Source organism: Pipistrellus kuhlii, unplaced genomic scaffold (genome assembly GCF_014108245.1).
Source record: "Pipistrellus kuhlii isolate mPipKuh1 unplaced genomic scaffold, mPipKuh1.p scaffold_m20_p_10, whole genome shotgun sequence".
Taxonomy (NCBI): Eukaryota; Metazoa; Chordata; class Mammalia; order Chiroptera; family Vespertilionidae; genus Pipistrellus; species Pipistrellus kuhlii.
In genome coordinates this window covers 3989465-4007035 of record NW_023425405.1, presented here as the reverse complement: position 1 = coordinate 4007035, position 17571 = coordinate 3989465, and the positions used below count along the sequence as shown (strand labels likewise).

At 36.6% G+C, this 17571-nt stretch overlaps 1 protein-coding gene across 11 annotated transcripts in view; it reads right to left on the bottom strand.

Annotated features, from left to right (window-relative positions):
- Positions 1-17571, bottom strand: part of CFTR (CF transmembrane conductance regulator) — a 177809-nt gene that overhangs the window by 37691 nt on the left and 122547 nt on the right. For 10 of the 11 annotated variants that reach the window (XR_004985842.2, XM_045576269.1, XM_045576260.1 and 7 more), the window contains one exon: positions 4693-4944. The exons of the other annotated variant lie outside the window; for it this stretch is intronic. Coding sequence is in view for 9 of the 10 variants with exons in the window: in XM_045576269.1 (XP_045432225.1) it covers positions 4693-4944 (252 nt within the window). In the remaining variant the exon portion in view is untranslated. The remainder of the gene's footprint in view (positions 1-4692; positions 4945-17571) is intronic. 11 annotated transcript variants of the gene reach the window in all.

Genomic DNA, 17571 nt, shown 5'->3' with positions numbered 1-17571 from the left:
CTACTATTTCATACCAATTAAAAATATATATGTTTTTATTGATTTTTAGAAATAAGGAGGGAAAGGGGGAGAGAGAAACATCGATGTAAGAGAGAAACATCAATCAGTTGCCAACCATGCACACCTAAATTGGGACTGAATCCACAATCTAGGCATGTGCCCTGACTGGGAATCCAATCAATGACCTTTTGGTGCATAGGAAGACGCTCAACCAACCGAGCCGCACCGACCGGGGTTCATGCCAATTTTCATAAAGACAGATGCCATGTTGCCCTAACTGGTTTGGCTCAGTGGATAGAGTATTGGTTTGCAGCCTGAAGGGTCCCCAGTTTCGACTCTGGTCAAAGGCACATAACCAGGGTTGTGGGCTTGATCCCCAGTAGGGAGTGTGCAGGAGACAGCCTATCAGTGATTTTTCCCTCATCATTGATTTTTCTCTCTCTCTCTCCCTCTCTTTTTTTCTTTGAAATCAATAAAAATATATTTTAAAAATAAATAAAACTAAAGGTAGATGCCATGTGCTTCACAAATTAAATAAGCATTTAGGTTCTTATGCTGTTATGCTTTGAATCCTTCATATTGTTTTGTTTCAGGAAACTCAGTATTGTGAAGTGATTTCTAATGGAGAAGTCAGGTAAGCTCATCCAAAAGAATTGATCTTGAAGTACTATTAAATATTTATGTAATTAGAGGACTGTCTAGTACTGTGATATATACACTATACTATCTGAGGCATTTTGATAAGTATAGGTTTATCATGAAATAACTGGCTCCAAATTAAAATCCCAGCCTGCACTTTGAGAGAAAAAAGAAAAGGAAAAAAGGAAGAGACATTCTAGTTGGGGAAAGGTGATTTGAATATTAAAATTTAGAAGAAAAAAAAGTCAAAAACAAAAAAATAAATACAACTTGAGGTTGAAAAAAATAGGTTTTTTAAAGTAAAAGTTGTAAAATATTTGCTACATTTCTCATGCATTGAAAATAAAATTTAGGTTCCAAGATGCCTGCAGAGTAGATGAAAGCTACACTTCCCTGTTCCCAGGGCCAAACCGGATTTACAGCTAAATTACAGAGCAACCTGAATAACCAACCGAAGGCTAGCTGAACTGAACATTATAACCAAGGATTCACAGCAAAGCCACATAGAGACTGGGAGAAGGGCGGAAACAGCAAAGGGCAAAACCCCACACCAGGTGCAGTGGTTAAGAAGCTGGAGAAATTTCTCAGCTGCAAAACCCCCTCCCTCCAGGAGCAAGGAGTCTCAGCCTCATGCAGGAACCCTCACCCCAGAGCAACAGAGAGGGGAAGAGCCCACATAGCATCCGGGCTGTGTCCCAGGTATGTCAGGTTGGTTCAAAATTTACCTTTCCCACCTTCATTGGAGTAAAATTCATTTTTATTCTTTTCTTAGAGATTTGCATAGATCGTGAAAATAAACTCTTTAGAGTTTAACTTTTTTAGTGCAGCTCCTATCTTGTTTAAATAAAATTTACTTTGATAGCATTTATTTCACATTATCACTATGCATGCCAGAATATAAGGTTCAAATACACACACACACACACACACACACACACACACACACACACAGACACACATCCATCTGGAAACTAATCAGTAGGATGCTAAATGCACACTTATTTTAAAAGAGAAAAATATTGCAGTCTGCCATTTTTCTGTTTCTTATCTGACTTCAAAATAGTGATTTCAATATTTTTTGAAATTTTAAAAGATAATAGAAATAAATAAAAACAAAAAAATCAACATGCACATGTTAAAAGACTTTTTAAAAATATCAACAATCTTAATAGCTATAGACTTCACATCAGCCTTCCAAAATATCTGGATTTGGGATGGGATAATATTTGGGTCCCCCCCCCCCCACATTTTCTCCTGCAGTTTTGGCACAGTGCAGACAAAAATTACAAAGAATTAATAAAATTTCATTGATTTACAATGGTTTTATTTTTTTCTCAGTAGTTTTCCAGTCAAATGCACTGAGGCTTGGTGGTCTGATCCTTTGAAATCTCTAACGGAGCTTAAATATAGGTAAACATCAATGTGAAACCATAAAAACCAAAACTGATAGTTATTTCCAGCTGCCGTGACTCCATGTTAGTGCCCACCCACAAAGGCAATTTTTTGGTTCGTTCCTCTGACACTGTGCTAAAGGAACAACCTGCAGGTTTACTACAAGAACAACAATCACGTCAGTGTTAAGAGGAAACTAGTCTTTACTATGAGGAGTTGGGTTGCCAACAGTGTGGTGAGGGCCAAGAGGAAGGGGGCTTAACGGAAGTTGGCAAAGAAGGGACAAATGGGAGACATCTGCAATAATTTCAACAATAGAAAATTTAACTAAAAAAAAAAAAAAGAGTAATGAAACACAAAGCACCCAAAGTATTGTAGGCTCTGAATGTTCTGCTTAGACACACAGCTTACTTGACCGTATTAAATGAATTAATGTTCATCAGAATTTTATCACTTAAGCAAAGGGCATGATAAGCACCCAGTAAACAATGGTTTCCCGTTTGGATGGCAAAATGTATAGCCTTGTGTGAGAACGTTTTAATTCCCACATAGCATTTAGACAACAGCTTGCAAAAAAATAGTGATGGAACACACATAGCCTGTTTACTATATATGTATAGGTTTAGAGAAAATGAAATGCCTGGGCATATTATTTCTTGCTCATTGTACAGCATCTCCAATTACTACTCTCACATCAGGGAAGCTGTGTATGGAAATGAGGACGCCGCACATTCTGTCACTACTAGAAGTTGGCTGAATTTCATTGAATGGGCAAGGGAGCACTGGGAAAGGTAAATGAAGGGAGGGTGTCAAGAGGAAGAAGAGCAGATCATTCACCACAGCTCCCCACCCTGGTTTATAGAAAACTATTTGTTGCTGTTGTTTATAACTTGATGACAGTCCTCAGGGCAGCCATCCTGGTGACTCCAGGGACACTGAGCTGCCGATTGCACTCCCCATTGTATTAAGCAAAAGTGAGTAAATAATTATGATTTTCTCAATGTGAGGGAGGAGTGAAGAGGAATAGTTAATTTTACATAGTTCCAAAGCATAACTTTAACATTTCTTAGAGATCAATAATGAAGCAAAAAGGTAAAAAATCTCAGAGATGTCATGAGGGCTGTGATATAAAACAAATAGCCATAAACTACCTCATTCTAAAATCAGGGGTAAATTAAACCTAAAAAGCTAAAGTCTTCCCATTTATGACTATTTAAAATTGTTTTCTATCAAAAAAGAAGAAACTCATTATTTATAATACAAAGAAATATAATAGCCCAGCCAGTGTGGTTCAGTGGTTGAGCATCAACCAGCATAAACTAGGAGGTCACAGTTCAATTCCCGGTCAGGGGGAATGCAGCCGATTGATGATTCTCTCTCATCACTGATTTTCTATCTCCCCTTCAGTCTCCTTCCCTCTCTCTGAAATCAATAAAAACATATATATATTTAAAAATATATATATATATATTATATGTATATATATATATATATATATATATATATATATATATATATATATAATAGGCTAATTTTAGTAGTATGTGAATTTATTTATCTTAACTATAAGATTAATAAGATGAGTCAAATTTTCCAGTGTGCTATTTTAAGCCATTTAGAATGGTATTCAGGGACTTTTTGCTCATTCTATATTCTTTTAAAACTAAACTTTATCCAGTGGATTAAACTATCAAATATTCCTAAACATATGGCAAATAGCAAGTGAAAACAGTCTTCTCCTAGCTAGTGATAGTGAGAGTGGTCTAATAAACTTTCCTGACCATTATCTCAATAATTTTAAAAAATTTCTATTTGAAATTAATCACAAAGACATGAAGTTTTTAAGTTCAGCTTTCATAAGACATGGCTTTCGTGTATTTTCTCAGTTTTTTTTTTAAGCAACAATCAAAACAATATAATACTCCTGCATAGATTTATGGAGTGACCCAGAATATGAGATTTGAAGACAATATTAAATCACATTTATAGAACATGAAATATAGAAAGAAATAACCATCTCCTTCTCCAAGAATCAATTCCAGAGTCAAAATATTTGAGTACTTTCTATGTGTTCAACTCAGTGCTGGGATCCATAAGGAATGTTTCAAAAATAATGCATGGTTATTTTTGCTTATTAAATAATAAAATTTGCTTAGTAAATTACTGGGGGAACATTGATTTATACCTTGACAAAAACTCAAACTAAACAAACAGGAAAAAGCATAGAAAAAAAAATAGTACTTTTTTGACAGAGTGTAAATTAAATTAGATAAAATTTAAGACATTAGATAGGGTCAATAACAAGATATTTCTCTCACAGAAAATGGAAGATAGTCTCAAGATGCAAAATCTAAAATGTTATAATTTTGCTCTAATGACTTCTTCACTGAGTAACCTACTAATCAATTAGATATTCTGCAAGTGGAATCATATTTAAATTAACCTACAATATTATGTAGGTTAGATGCAGGACTCTGCAAACTAAATTTCATATGGAAAAATTAATGGTTCCATATAACAACAACTTGAAATATGTGTGTTCAATATGGATCCTAGTCTATAATAATAATGCTGCAAATGAATTCAAACATGTCATTCTAGGCTACTGAGATTAACTTACTGAATCCAGGTCTAGAAAAGTAAGCAATGTTGAAATCTCACCCTCTGGCCAGGACTTATGGAGAAGGAAATGTTCTCTAAGATGGCATTCCCACTGTCTATGTATTTTGCTGTGAGGTCTTTGACAATCATTTGGCCCCCTGAGGGCCAGATGCCATCTTTCTTTGCATGCTGATTCTCAATAATCATCACTTTTGAGAGTTGTCCATCCTTGGATAGTTTTCTTGATTTGGTGGATATACTTTCTTCTGTTTGCATGTCTATAAACTTAAAGACTCGGCTCACGGATCGCATCTGAAATGAAAATCACAATATTTTATTTTTATTTGTTTTAGAGCTGCAGGCAATGTTATAACTAGTTTGATGTTTCCTGAAAAATATCTTGTAGGGTGTAACACTAGCTAGTCAACACGTGATTGTCAGAAGGTTTTACAATGAACTCATAGGAAATAATTGAATAGAATTACAAGCTTAATCAAAGAGATTTAACTAGGACCTATATAAATGCACTTTGGCTAGACCTGTTTATTTTCCTGATTACTTAATTCTTAGGTATGCAAGTCACAAATAAATAGTCAAACTATACTCAAGAGAACAGATAATGTCAAAGAGAAAACTATTTTCTACTATTTGCACTGCACAAGGTTGTACAACTGGTATATTATAATAAAATGTTCCACACCTCAAAATTATTGATAGCATGGATGGTCTTTCCTTTCTCTTGAAGTGCCTTAATAACTCTCCACAATTCTATATGTCAGTTCAACCTCACAAAAGGCTTCAAAAAACTTAAGTCATTGGCATACATCTGTAGCTAATTATATTTTAATCATTTTAAACATTAATTTCCATTGCTGAGCCTGTGTGTCTAATGGTTGTGCTTGAAATGAAATATATGTCTGCTTTATAAACTTATTGATATAACATTTAATAATGTATATATTTAATGTACATAGAAATAAAAGTTCAACTATGAGTACTTATGATTTATGGGAATTTGTAATATAATTGTTTAAAATATATTTTTATTGATTTCAGAGAGGAAAGCTGAGGGAGAGATAGAAACATCATTGATGAAAGAGTATCATTGATTGGGCTGCCTCCTGCATGCCCCCTACTGGGGATCAAGCCTGCAACCCAAGCATGTGCCCTTGACAGGAACTGAACCTGGGACCTTCCAGTCAGCAGTCCAATGCTCTATCCACCGAGCCAAACCAGCTAGGGCAGAAATATAATTTTTAAAATACAGATCACATCTGAAATGAAAATAACAACATGGAATATAATAATGATATATAAAATAAATGTGACTCAGCCCTTCCCAGGTCTTACTAGCAGAAATTTACTGCTTTTCTTGCCTTAAAACTAATTGTTGATTCTGGCTTTATTCAGTCAAGAATTTGTCCTTCTACTTTACAATGTTAACGTATTATTTCATTTATAGTTAAGGCTTAGCTTATTAGAAATGATATTTTTGACAAAAAATAATGGGTGGGAAGAAATACATTTGTAGTATTTGCTTCTAGTACTTCTATTTTTCATCGTCAAAATTATCTGGGGGAAATTATCTTAAGTATGGGATGACTGGTAGATGAAGCTGAGGAATTTAGACGCTAATCCTCAATGGAGCATGAAAAAATCCAGTTTAGCACATCTAATGGTACTGCCTGTTTCCACATGCCGTTGATCAAGCCTGCTGTTCATGAAGTTCTTTCTTTTATCTAGAAAATCTGTGCTTCAGTTTCTTTCATTTTGGAATTACCTTCAACAATTGTTTAAGATTCAAGAAGAGAACCCTTTTAAGCCAGACACACTGTTAATGGAAGTGAAATGTATCCAAAGCCCACATCCATCATAAATAACTCGACGGGATGTCAAAAGCATATACTAGTAATCATATTGCTCGCACATGTAATATTTTAAAATTTCAAATTATGGGTGAATTTCAGGGGCTGTTAAATCCCGATTCAGTTATTTTTTATTAACTTTGAACTAAAATATACTCTTGCATTTCACTCTTATTAGTTTTCACAGAATGCTGCTAGTCTATTTAAAGTCTGGAAGATAAATTATAATTATAACTACTACTGAAATGGAACTGCAGGAAAAATAGCTCAAATACATTTCAAGTATCTTATTTATCCTGCATAAGAATAACATCACTCTTTTGAAATGAGAAATTGAGGGAAATGCAGAAACCTAGCTTAATTTTATAAAATATAGTTGAAACTGTTGCCATTTCTCCATACCAGGGCTATGAAGAATTCCACACTTATCTTTGTTAAGTGCTTTAGAATGTCCAAGAAAAACACTATATAACAAAAAAATCCTTCATTTTAATACTTCCAAACAATCAATAAAACATTTAAGGCTTGCTATCTAAACTACTAAAAATTATGTGCACTGTTATTAGAAAATGATATCCAAAACCACTATTTTGGCAGCACTGAATTCAGTATGTAATTTTGTTTGTTTGTTTGTGTGTGTGTATTGGGAGGGATCTGTGTTTGTGCTCACAAAATTACATTCTCCATTAGTGAAGCTCATGTTGAGGGTGGATTCACAACTATTAATGCCTAATGTGGCAAGTAGGACACACCTATCAAATTTAGAAAGTGAAAATTTCAAATTCTCATCTTTCATACAGTCTAGGTGCTGAAAGTGACCCCAGGACAGACTGATAGTTGCCCACAACATGACCTGGTTACCCTGACCTGAAAAAGAACAAGTTCATCTTAACTATGAGCACTCATCCACAGCACAGGAGCAGACATTCATTCATGGGTTAGCATGTTCTACGGGAAGGAAAGGTGACAAAGGCGGACACCTGCATTACAGTCATCTTGCAACCCCTGAAAAGCCCCTACTGAATGGATAATGTGGCCAGATAGTATTATTAAAGACTAACTAGTGCCTTTCACTTCACGGGCTCTCCACTGTGCACATTCCACTTTCAGTGCCTCTTGGAGGAGAAGCCACATCAGAACAAGAGCAGAAAATCAATTCCAGTTTTCAAGTTTCAAAAATTAGCTTTGGGCCTAAATCAATTTGGCTCAGTGGATAGAGCATTGGCCTGGGGACTGAAAAGTCCCAGATTTGATTACAGTCAAGGCCATGTACCTTGGTTGCAGGCACATTCCCAGTAGGGGGTGTGCAAGAGGCAGCTGATCGATGTTCATCTCTCATCGGTGTTTCTAACTATCCCTCTCTCTTTCTCTCTATAAAAACTCAATAATTATATATATATATATTAAAAGCTAGCTTTGGGAGTCAGAGATTGGTAGCTTGAAAATTTAAAGCCACATGAATATTGGCGTTTAAGTTTCCGAAGCCAGAGCCTGAAGAACTCACAGTGCACTATTTGTACAGAAACGATTGCCACAGATGGACTTTTGTGAAGAGAGATGGCTCCTCTTCTCACTCTACAATCTGACTCATGAATGAGGGCAAACAAGAGGGCTGAGATGCCAGTTCCTCTCAGAACAGGTCCTGATCTGCAACCCAACTCTGGTTTCATCCTCAAGTAGATGAGACAGTTTTAGAAAATAGGAGCCCTGTGTCTCAATTCCTAGGTGGAACCCAGGACATAGCATGCTTTGGAGCAGCTCCCAGTGCCTGGCATGGCATGGCATGGCATGGCATGGGAGCAGGGAGTGGATATGATTGCTTGGCATGCCTAGACACAGGTGGCAGAGCACTGGTTTCCCTGTATTTCCTGAGAAGTGCTGAAGGGAAGCCAAAGAATTCTAATCCTCTGATCCCTTGAGGTCTTCCGTGCCTCAGGTAGGATCAGTACTAAAGGGGCAGTCGGACATCCCTTGAGGGGTTCCAGATTGGAGAGGGTGCAGGGTACGCTGAGGGACACCCCCCCCCATGCACGAATTTCATGCACCAGGCCTCTAGTGCATGTATAATTAAGTATAGGGCTTTTGAAGTGAGAGGACCTATAGCTCATGTTTCAGGGGCTTCGTGTTAAACCTACTGTGCCTATGACAATAACATTATTCAAAGCATCCCTTGTATTTTCCCCATTTAATGCAGAGCTTACAACTTTTTTATTAGTAATAAAAGAATCCATTGTTCCACCTCACATGTGGAAAGCAGTCTGTAGGGAGAATGTCAGCGTGGTGAGTAGTTAAATAGGTAATCCAGGCTGCAATTGTACCTCTGAGCTTCTCAGCCTGAAAATATACTTTGCTAGAAGGAAGTTGCAACACACCAAACTATTTTTAGTATCATTTATTTGTTTCCACTGAGCTTTTAAACCTAACTTAATCCTTTTTCTAATTCAGAATGGCTACTAAACATTTTCAGGTGACATGTAAAAATGGCTGTGCCATTCATTGTGCAGATGGAGTTAGATGGAAATGCAGATTTGACAATTACCAAGAGTGACTGCCAACTGGAAAACCCCCAATCTTAAGATGCTGCTTCCTATGCGTTGCCAGCGGAGGAATGAAGGGCAGTTCTGCCTGGCCCACTGACAGCAGTCACACTGCAGCCATCCCCAGTTTAGGTGGGAGCATTTAGATTATGAAAAGTAAATGATGAAGCAAAAATGAGCTGCAAGCCATTGAATATTTTCTTCTTGTGAAAAAGAAAACTTGACATTATCTATACAGATTTTTATAAAATTGGAGGTTAGCTGAAACAAGGTGGGATTTTTGCTTGAGAATCGCCTGCTTAAAATTTGGGGTTCCATTATTCAGATTTACTATGCTCCAAAAAGTAACCTATGTCAATCTTTAAAACTGAGTCTCATTACCTTTATAGTAACATTTAAAGTTACTAATCTAGCTGAAACCTATTTGGCTCAGTGGATAGAGCACTGGCCTGCGGACTGAAAGGTCCGAGGATTCTGGTCAAGGGCATGTACCTTGGTTGCAGGCACATCCCCAGTAGGGGGTGTGCAAGAAGCAACTGATTGATGTTTCTAACTCTCTAACCCTCTCTCTTCCTCTCTGTAAAAAAAAAAAAAAAAAAAAAAAAAAAAAAAAAATATATATATATATATATATATATATATATATATATATATTTAAAAATAAATAAAGTTACTAATCTAAGCACAGGAGAATAGTCTATGGGGAGTGTGATAGTTTTAACAAAAAAGATAGCCTTAGCCTCTCACCTCAGACTTGCTTTATAAGGAACATGTCAAAGTGGAAAAAGAAAATAATTCCTCATTTTTCTTTTCACTTTTTATTGATAAAGAGGAGAGAAGGTTTAAAGATCTTTTCTAGAATAGGTCATGAAGCCACATTTCTCTCCCTCACAAAAAATATTCTAGTTCCTTTTATCCTTTGGTTGTTTAGAAACCCAGGCATCCAAAAGCCATGACAATAGAAAATTTATTTTATAATTCTCATATCTGGCTCACAATATTGCAAAGATATTTCATAACTGGCTATTATAGGAAGATTGCCCAGAAGTAAATGTGAAGAGAAGCATCTGGAAAACTTACATGATGTGAAAAACATCACACATTTTACAAGATAAATTTTTAGAATGTGAAGTACCTAAAGTAGGTATTAAAGTATTTTAAATCTTAGCTTCTCTGGGTAGGTCCCAAGTAACTGCTTTTTAGCACTGGTAACACACCTGAAACCCTGTTTGAGTCATTGGCATAATCTTTAGGCCATGCACACAGACTTCAGAGATAATGCTTATCATGAAAAAAGGCTCTGCTCAAAATACATTCTTGAGACTCTAGTCTAGTTTTCTGTGTTTATCACTTGTGCTCCTAGAGTAAAAAGCCTGTACCATATTGCTATAAATTATTAACATTAACAGCATAAGTGAGTTACTTATAGTATACTATAAACTAACCCTTAGTAAATGATTATCCCTTACTATCTCACAAATGATTTATGTAGTCTAACCTGTGGCAAAACACAGGGCAAGTGTCACTTTCTGCAAGAAGTTACAGAGATTGTTTTTGACATAAGAGAAAGAAAATCCATTACAACTAAGGACAAAATACTTGTTCTAAGTGAACATGGAGGCATCAAAGTATGCTGATGCTTATTTTCATTAATTAAGAGTTTTAGAAATCATGGAAGATTCAGATTCACCCTTTTGTCTGACATCATTCGTTAAATCTATTATTCAAATTGGAGATTACTTACACTCTGCCTTGTGCTTTGTTTTCTTTTTGTTTTTTAAGCACATGACAAGCCATCAACAATTGCTTGGTGAATGCAATTGGATGTCTGTGATATCCACTAAAAATATTTCAAAGAAAAACTCAAGAAGCAGATTTTAAAATATTTTGTCCAGGTTTTTCCTATTTCAATAAATAACAGACTTTTCTAAGCACCTGAACTTTGAAATATTGTGGCTTCCCCAAACTCTGTCAATTAAACATCATCATTTATGTCTTATAGATAATTTATATCTATCTATCTATCTATCTATCTATCTATCTATCTATCAATCTATCTATTATCTATCTATCATTGGTCAATATCTAGGATAAAAATGATTTGCTGATGGTCCATCAATTCTGAAGTAAATTCTATGCCATAGATCAGAAGTCAGCAAAACTGTGGCTCAATGGCCAAACAAGCTCTACCCATTTGTGCACATTTGCTTTGCCCTACAAAGGCAGAGTTGGAAAGTTGACTAGAGACCATATAGCCCATAGAACTGAAAATAGTTAATATCTGACCCTTAGTAGGAATACATTTGCTGATCCCTTGCCATGACTCAGAAATCAGAACTAAAATGAGTCTTAGAGGCCATCTAATCTAGTGATTCCCAAATCCAGATACACATTAGAATGACCTGAAACACTTTAAAAAAATATAGACACTCTACCCCCAACCAATAGGACTGATATAATTGGTCTTAAGGGGACCTTAAGTAATCTAAAATTTTATAATTCCTCATGTGCTGCCAGGTATAGAACCTCTGGTCTAATCCCTTCCTTCTTGCTATACATGAGAAAATCTAAACACGGGAAGTTAAAGTGATAGGCACAAAGCTCAACAAATTTTCAAACTTTTTAGCACTCCAGCAATCCCTTAGGGTACTCATAAGCCTCTCAGACTAACTCGGGACCAGAGGACATCAACTGGTTCCCAGTTCTTTAATCAGCTCTGACAATGGCAGAGGTGAATATCTGAATCATTGGACTTCAGCACTTAGGGAGAGTGGCAGATATATGCGCTTCCTGTGAGCATCTAAATAATGCCTGGGACATGCCCCAATCAAAGGTTGGAATCTTTCATATGAAAAAGAGTTCAGAAGAGAGAAAATATCAGAGTTGATAGGGATCTTAGAAAATTCCTAACCAAACTGTCTCACATTACAAACGAGAAAAGTGAATCTCTCAAGGGTGATAATGACATGTCTAAGTTCTCAGTTTTGGGTGGTAAGGCTAGAATGAAATGCAGAGTAGAAAACCACTCTGCAGGATGGAATGAGAATCGTTAGATGAAAAGAAATCTTGGGATAGAGGTCATGAGAAGAAAATCTACCACAATGGCTCATGAGAACTAAAAAACAAATATATGATCAAAAGGCCATTTAAAGGAGGCAAAACACACACGCATATGCGTGCACGCGCACAGACACAGGATAAACGAACCCTCCTCTCAGATTCTTATAGCAGAAACTATTTTCTTTCTTTTTTAATCCTCACCAGAGGATGAGTCTATTGATTTTAGCAAGAGAGGGAGGGAGAGAGAAAGAGAGAGAGAGAAAGAGAGAGACAGAGACAGAGACATCAAAATGAGAAACATCAATTGGTTGCCTCCCACACCCAAACCAGGATCAAACTCAAAGGTTCAGTGTATGCGACAAAACAAACCAACTGAGCCACCCAGCCTGGAGAGAAACTATTTCAATAGATAATAATTAGGCATCAGAAACAATGAAGAAAAATCAGGTTCCCCTTTTCCCTTCCCAGAAGGTTTCTTAGTCATTTGATCTTTACTAAACCCAAAATAAACATGGGCAATAAAAGGACAAAGGAGAAACAGAAGACCTTTCTATTGACAGAAAACTCTTTTCAGATTGCATCAACCTTGCAAAAACTTTCTGTTGCCCCATTAATTGGAATCTAAATGTGAGCCCTACAGATGCACAATCTTCCCTGCTCGCTGTTTTCTTCCTCTTGTGTTATAAGGAACACACAATACAACAGGGATGGTTGATCTGCTGATGTCGTTAGAGAATTAAGGAAGCAGGAGAAAAGTCACATGCTCAGATCTTTTGTTTTTGTTTTGTTTTTTAATTTAATTTTATTGTTTAAAGTCTTACAAGTAGTAGTAGAAAAAGATATAAACTGTCAACTGGCTCATTCAAGCAAAGACTATGATTGTTGGCAAGTTGTCAGTCAGCAGATAGCTTGATACATCACCTTTGTACCCTTTAGCACTTATTTATCTATTTATTCATTCATTCATTTGTCATTCATTCATTCATGGAGGCTGAAAACTAGGTATGCATTGCCTATTTAAGATACATAGTGCTTATCTAGCTAAGTATAGGAGAAAGAGCTTTATGACACTAAAAATGGCAGGCATCTTGTGAGCCCATAGGGAATAAATCAGCACTTGACTTTGTTAATTAAAAATGCAACAAATCCTACCTAATAAAAGAGAAACAAACATGCAAATTGACTGTACCTTCGCTACATCCACAAGCCACACCCACCAACCAATCAGGGCAAGTATGCAAATTAACCCAAACCAAGATGGTGGTTAATTTGCATATCCAGGCCAGAGAGAAGACTGAAGACAATGTAGAAAGAAGCCAAGTGCTGCCAAAACCGGTTTGGCTCAATGGATAGAGCATCAGCTTGGGGACTGAAGGGTCCCAGGTTCGATTCCGGTCAAGGGCATGTACTTTGGTTGCGGGCACATCCCTAGTAGAGGGTGTGCAAGAGGCAGCTGATTGATGACTCTCTCTCATTGATGTTTCTAACTCTCTATCTCTCTCCCTTCCTCTCTGTACAAAATCAATAAAATATATTAAAATAAATTTAAAAAAAAAGAAGAAGAAGCCAAGTGCTGCAGAAAGGGTGTAGCTGTGGAGAAGCAAGCAAGTGGGGTGGGGGAGAAGGGAGGGCAGCAGGTGGGCAGCAGGTGGTGGCAGAGAAGGTAGGAGCAGGGGAGCAGTTGGGGCGGCAACCGCAGCAGGAAGTCCTATTGCAGGAATCTTCCTGCAACAGGCCTCTAGTTTAATATAATAACATTAGCAATAATAATTACAATCTATATAATATTTGATGTTTGGAGTTAAGACAAATTAACACTTCTCTTTTCATCCCATCTACAGAATGGTATGAGATATGTAATTGATATGAATAGAGAGACATATACACAATTCTAAAATGAGGAATGAATTGACATAACAGTTTTTAAAACAATTATCAATTAAATAATTGGAAATCCCCAAACATGGGAATTTATAGTGGAAATTATTAAATTAGACTCTGATAAATTATACTACAGTAAGTCCTCACTTAACAATGTCAATAGTGACTTTCAGCAAAAGGATATATAATGAAACCAATTTTTACTATAAGCTAATTGATATAAATAAGAATTAAGATTCCTAGAGTATCTCATTAACACTATAACAAAATGACATGGAATTAAACAATGTTATTTGAGAACCTGCTGTATATTGTTCATAAGCTGCCAAGGACCACATAGTTTTTCCCAACCTGCTAAATAAACCTAGACAAATTAGTATATAGAATAGACACTTATTCCTTTTCAATCATCTCTAGATATTCTATGTGTATTTTGAAGAGCTGCTAGACAAGAACTTATGGTCTAAAATGTGTTTTATGAACACTTGGAGATATTAAATTGGTACTTGGATATATTATATGTTTAGAGAGCAGGGAAGTAGTCTAACTACAGATATGAATGTGTGATCCTTTAAGAACTGGGTTTTGAATTATGGTTAGATAACAACAGCTAGAGAGAATTAGATAGAAGAGGACTAGAATTTAGCTAGGGTTTAAGAGATCTGAAGAAAAAAAACAAACCCACAAAAACAAAACAAAACAAAAAAACTGGGGCCAGCAAAGAGGAGAAAGGTAGAAGCAAAGAGGTAGCAGGAACACAAGGTGAAAGTAGTATAATGAAAAGAAGAGAGAAAAGTATAATGAGAATGATTTTTCCATGGCATAAATACTGCTGAGAAGTTGAGTGAGACTAGAGCATTGGCTCTGGCAAATACTGATCATGAGTCACAAGGGTGATAGTAATGAAATCAAATAGGTTGTAGAGAGAATGGGGAAAAGGAAATGGAGACAGGAACTCTTTTCAAGAAGTTTGGCTGTAAACAGGGCAATGAAATGAGGTGTAAGCTGGAAGACAAGGGAAGGTAGTTGTAAGCTAGAGAGAAAGATCCAAACAAGAAAGGTTAATTGCATATTATCAGCCTTTATATAAGAGCAAAGAGACAGAGGGAAGGTGGGACACATGAATAGAGGTTCAGCAGGATAGTGCAACTGGTGAACAGAAAGGAAGTGCTTCTTTCTGGTTGCATCTTGTTTTTTTCTTTCTATAAGTATGTAGCAAAATCACTGGCTGAGAGTGAAGAAAGTAGAATTATTAAAGCACCTGAGAAGAGGTAAAGAGGTAGAAAAGAACTATCTTAGGGAATAAAATAAAGAATTAATTAGGGAGATCCAAGGTGGTGGTGGAATAGGTAGAATGCTACACTAACTTCCTCCGAGGACCAAAGTGAAATTACTGGTAAATTATAGAACAACCATTCTGAATAACCAACTGAAGACTAGCCTGAAGACAAGTCTTATAACCAAGGTTTTACAGAAGAAGACACAAGACTAGTAGGAAGGGCAGAGATGTAAAAAGGGCTGGCCCCACTCGCACAAGTGGTGGGTAACAGCGTGGAGGGATATCTCAGCTGCAGGGGTTCTCCTAAAAAGCTGGGTTCCCTAGCTCAGAGCACCAGAGCCAGGAAGAGGCACTCACATAACATCTGGCTGTGAAAATCAGTGGGGTTTCTATCTGCCTTGGCCAGAAAGGAGTCTTCTAGAGACACGGGTGCATTCTTAAAGGGCCAAAACACAGAATTCCATTCACAGTTACTTAACTCTGGACTCTGGCAGAGAGAGGGCTAAGCCAACTATTGATACAGTCCCATAAGAAAAATCTGGGGTATGTGGCTCTGGGCAGAAATTAAAGAAAATACAAATAAGTGGAAGAATATACCAGGTTCATGGATAGGAAGAAATAACATAACTAAAATGTCCATACAACCCAAAGCAATGTATATATTCAGTGCAATTAATATCAATTTATCAATGTTGTTATTTCACAGAACTAGAACAAATATTCTAAAAATATATATAAAACAACAAAAGACCCCAAATAGCTACAGCAATATTGAGAAAGAAAAACAAAATAGAAGGAATCACACTAGCTGTAATCAAACTATGCTACAAAAACCATGGTAATAAATCAGCATGATACTGGCATAAAACCAGAGATATAGATAAACGGAATAGAATGTTGAGCCCAGAAATGAATCCATGGCTTCATGGTCAATTAATATTTGACAAGAAGGTGAAAACACACGATGGACTAAAGATAATATATTTAATCAATGGTGCTAGAAAAATTGGACACATGCCAAATAAAAGGAAACTAGACCACCAACTGACACCACACACAGGAAAAAACTCAAAATAGATTATAGACTTAAATGTTAGACTTGAAACCATAAAAATCCTTGAAGAAAACATAGGCAGTAAAATCCTAGGTACCTCTCTTAGCAATATTTTTTTCCTTTTGTATTTCCTCAGGCAAGGGAAACAAAATAATCAATAAATAAATGGAACTACATCAAACTAAAAAGTTTTTGCACAGAAGAGAAAATCAAACAACAGAATAAAAAGAGAAACTACTGAATGGGAGAACATATTCCCCAATGATACATCTGATAAGGGGTTAATATACAAAATTTATAAAGAATATACAATTCAACACCAAAATAAATAATCCAATTTAAAAATTGGCAAAGGACCTGAATAGACACTTCTCCAAAGAAGACATACAAATGGCCAACAGACAAATGAAAAGATGTGCAATGTCACTAATCATTAAAGAAATTAAAACCACAGTGAGTTATCACCTCACATCTGTTAAAATGGCTACCATCAATAAATCAATAAACAACAAGGATGTGACAAAAGGATACCCTCATCAGTGGAAATACAGATTAGTACAGCCACTGTGGAAAGGAGTATAAAGTTACCTCAAAAAATTAAAAATGGAGCCCTAGCTGGTTTGTCTCAGTGGACAAAGCTTCAGCCTGCAGACTAAAGGGTCCCAGGTTCAATTCCGACCAAGGGCACATGCCTGGGTTGCAGGCTTGATCCCCCAGTAGGGGACATACAGGAGGCAGCCAATCAATAATTCTCTCTCATCATTAATGCTTCTATTTCTCTACCTCTCTTCCTTCCTCCCTGAAATCAATAAATATACATACATCTATACTAATAAAAGAATAAGATGCAATGTGAACATACATTCACAATGCCCACCAGCCAATCAGGAGTTAGTATACACAATAATCCAACAAAGATGGAAGACTAATTTGCATACACAGGCACCGAGCAGCCAGGTGTGGGCGGGATGCAGGCGTTCCACACTGCCCCAGTCTCTCTGGGCCTCTGGGCAGCGTGGGAAGGCAGAAAAGCGGCTCTGGGCTGGAGTGAAGATGGTGCCGGCAGCCAGGAGAGGGAAGACCCATTCTTGCATGAATCTTCATGCATCAGGCTTCTAATATATATATATATATATTTTTAATTTTTTTTAAATTAAAAATGGAAGAAAAAGAAAACCCTCATACAAACAGACAAGAGTGTGGCAATTACCAGGATGAAATGGGTATGGGGGAAGTAGAAGAAGGTATAGGGGGGATAAATGG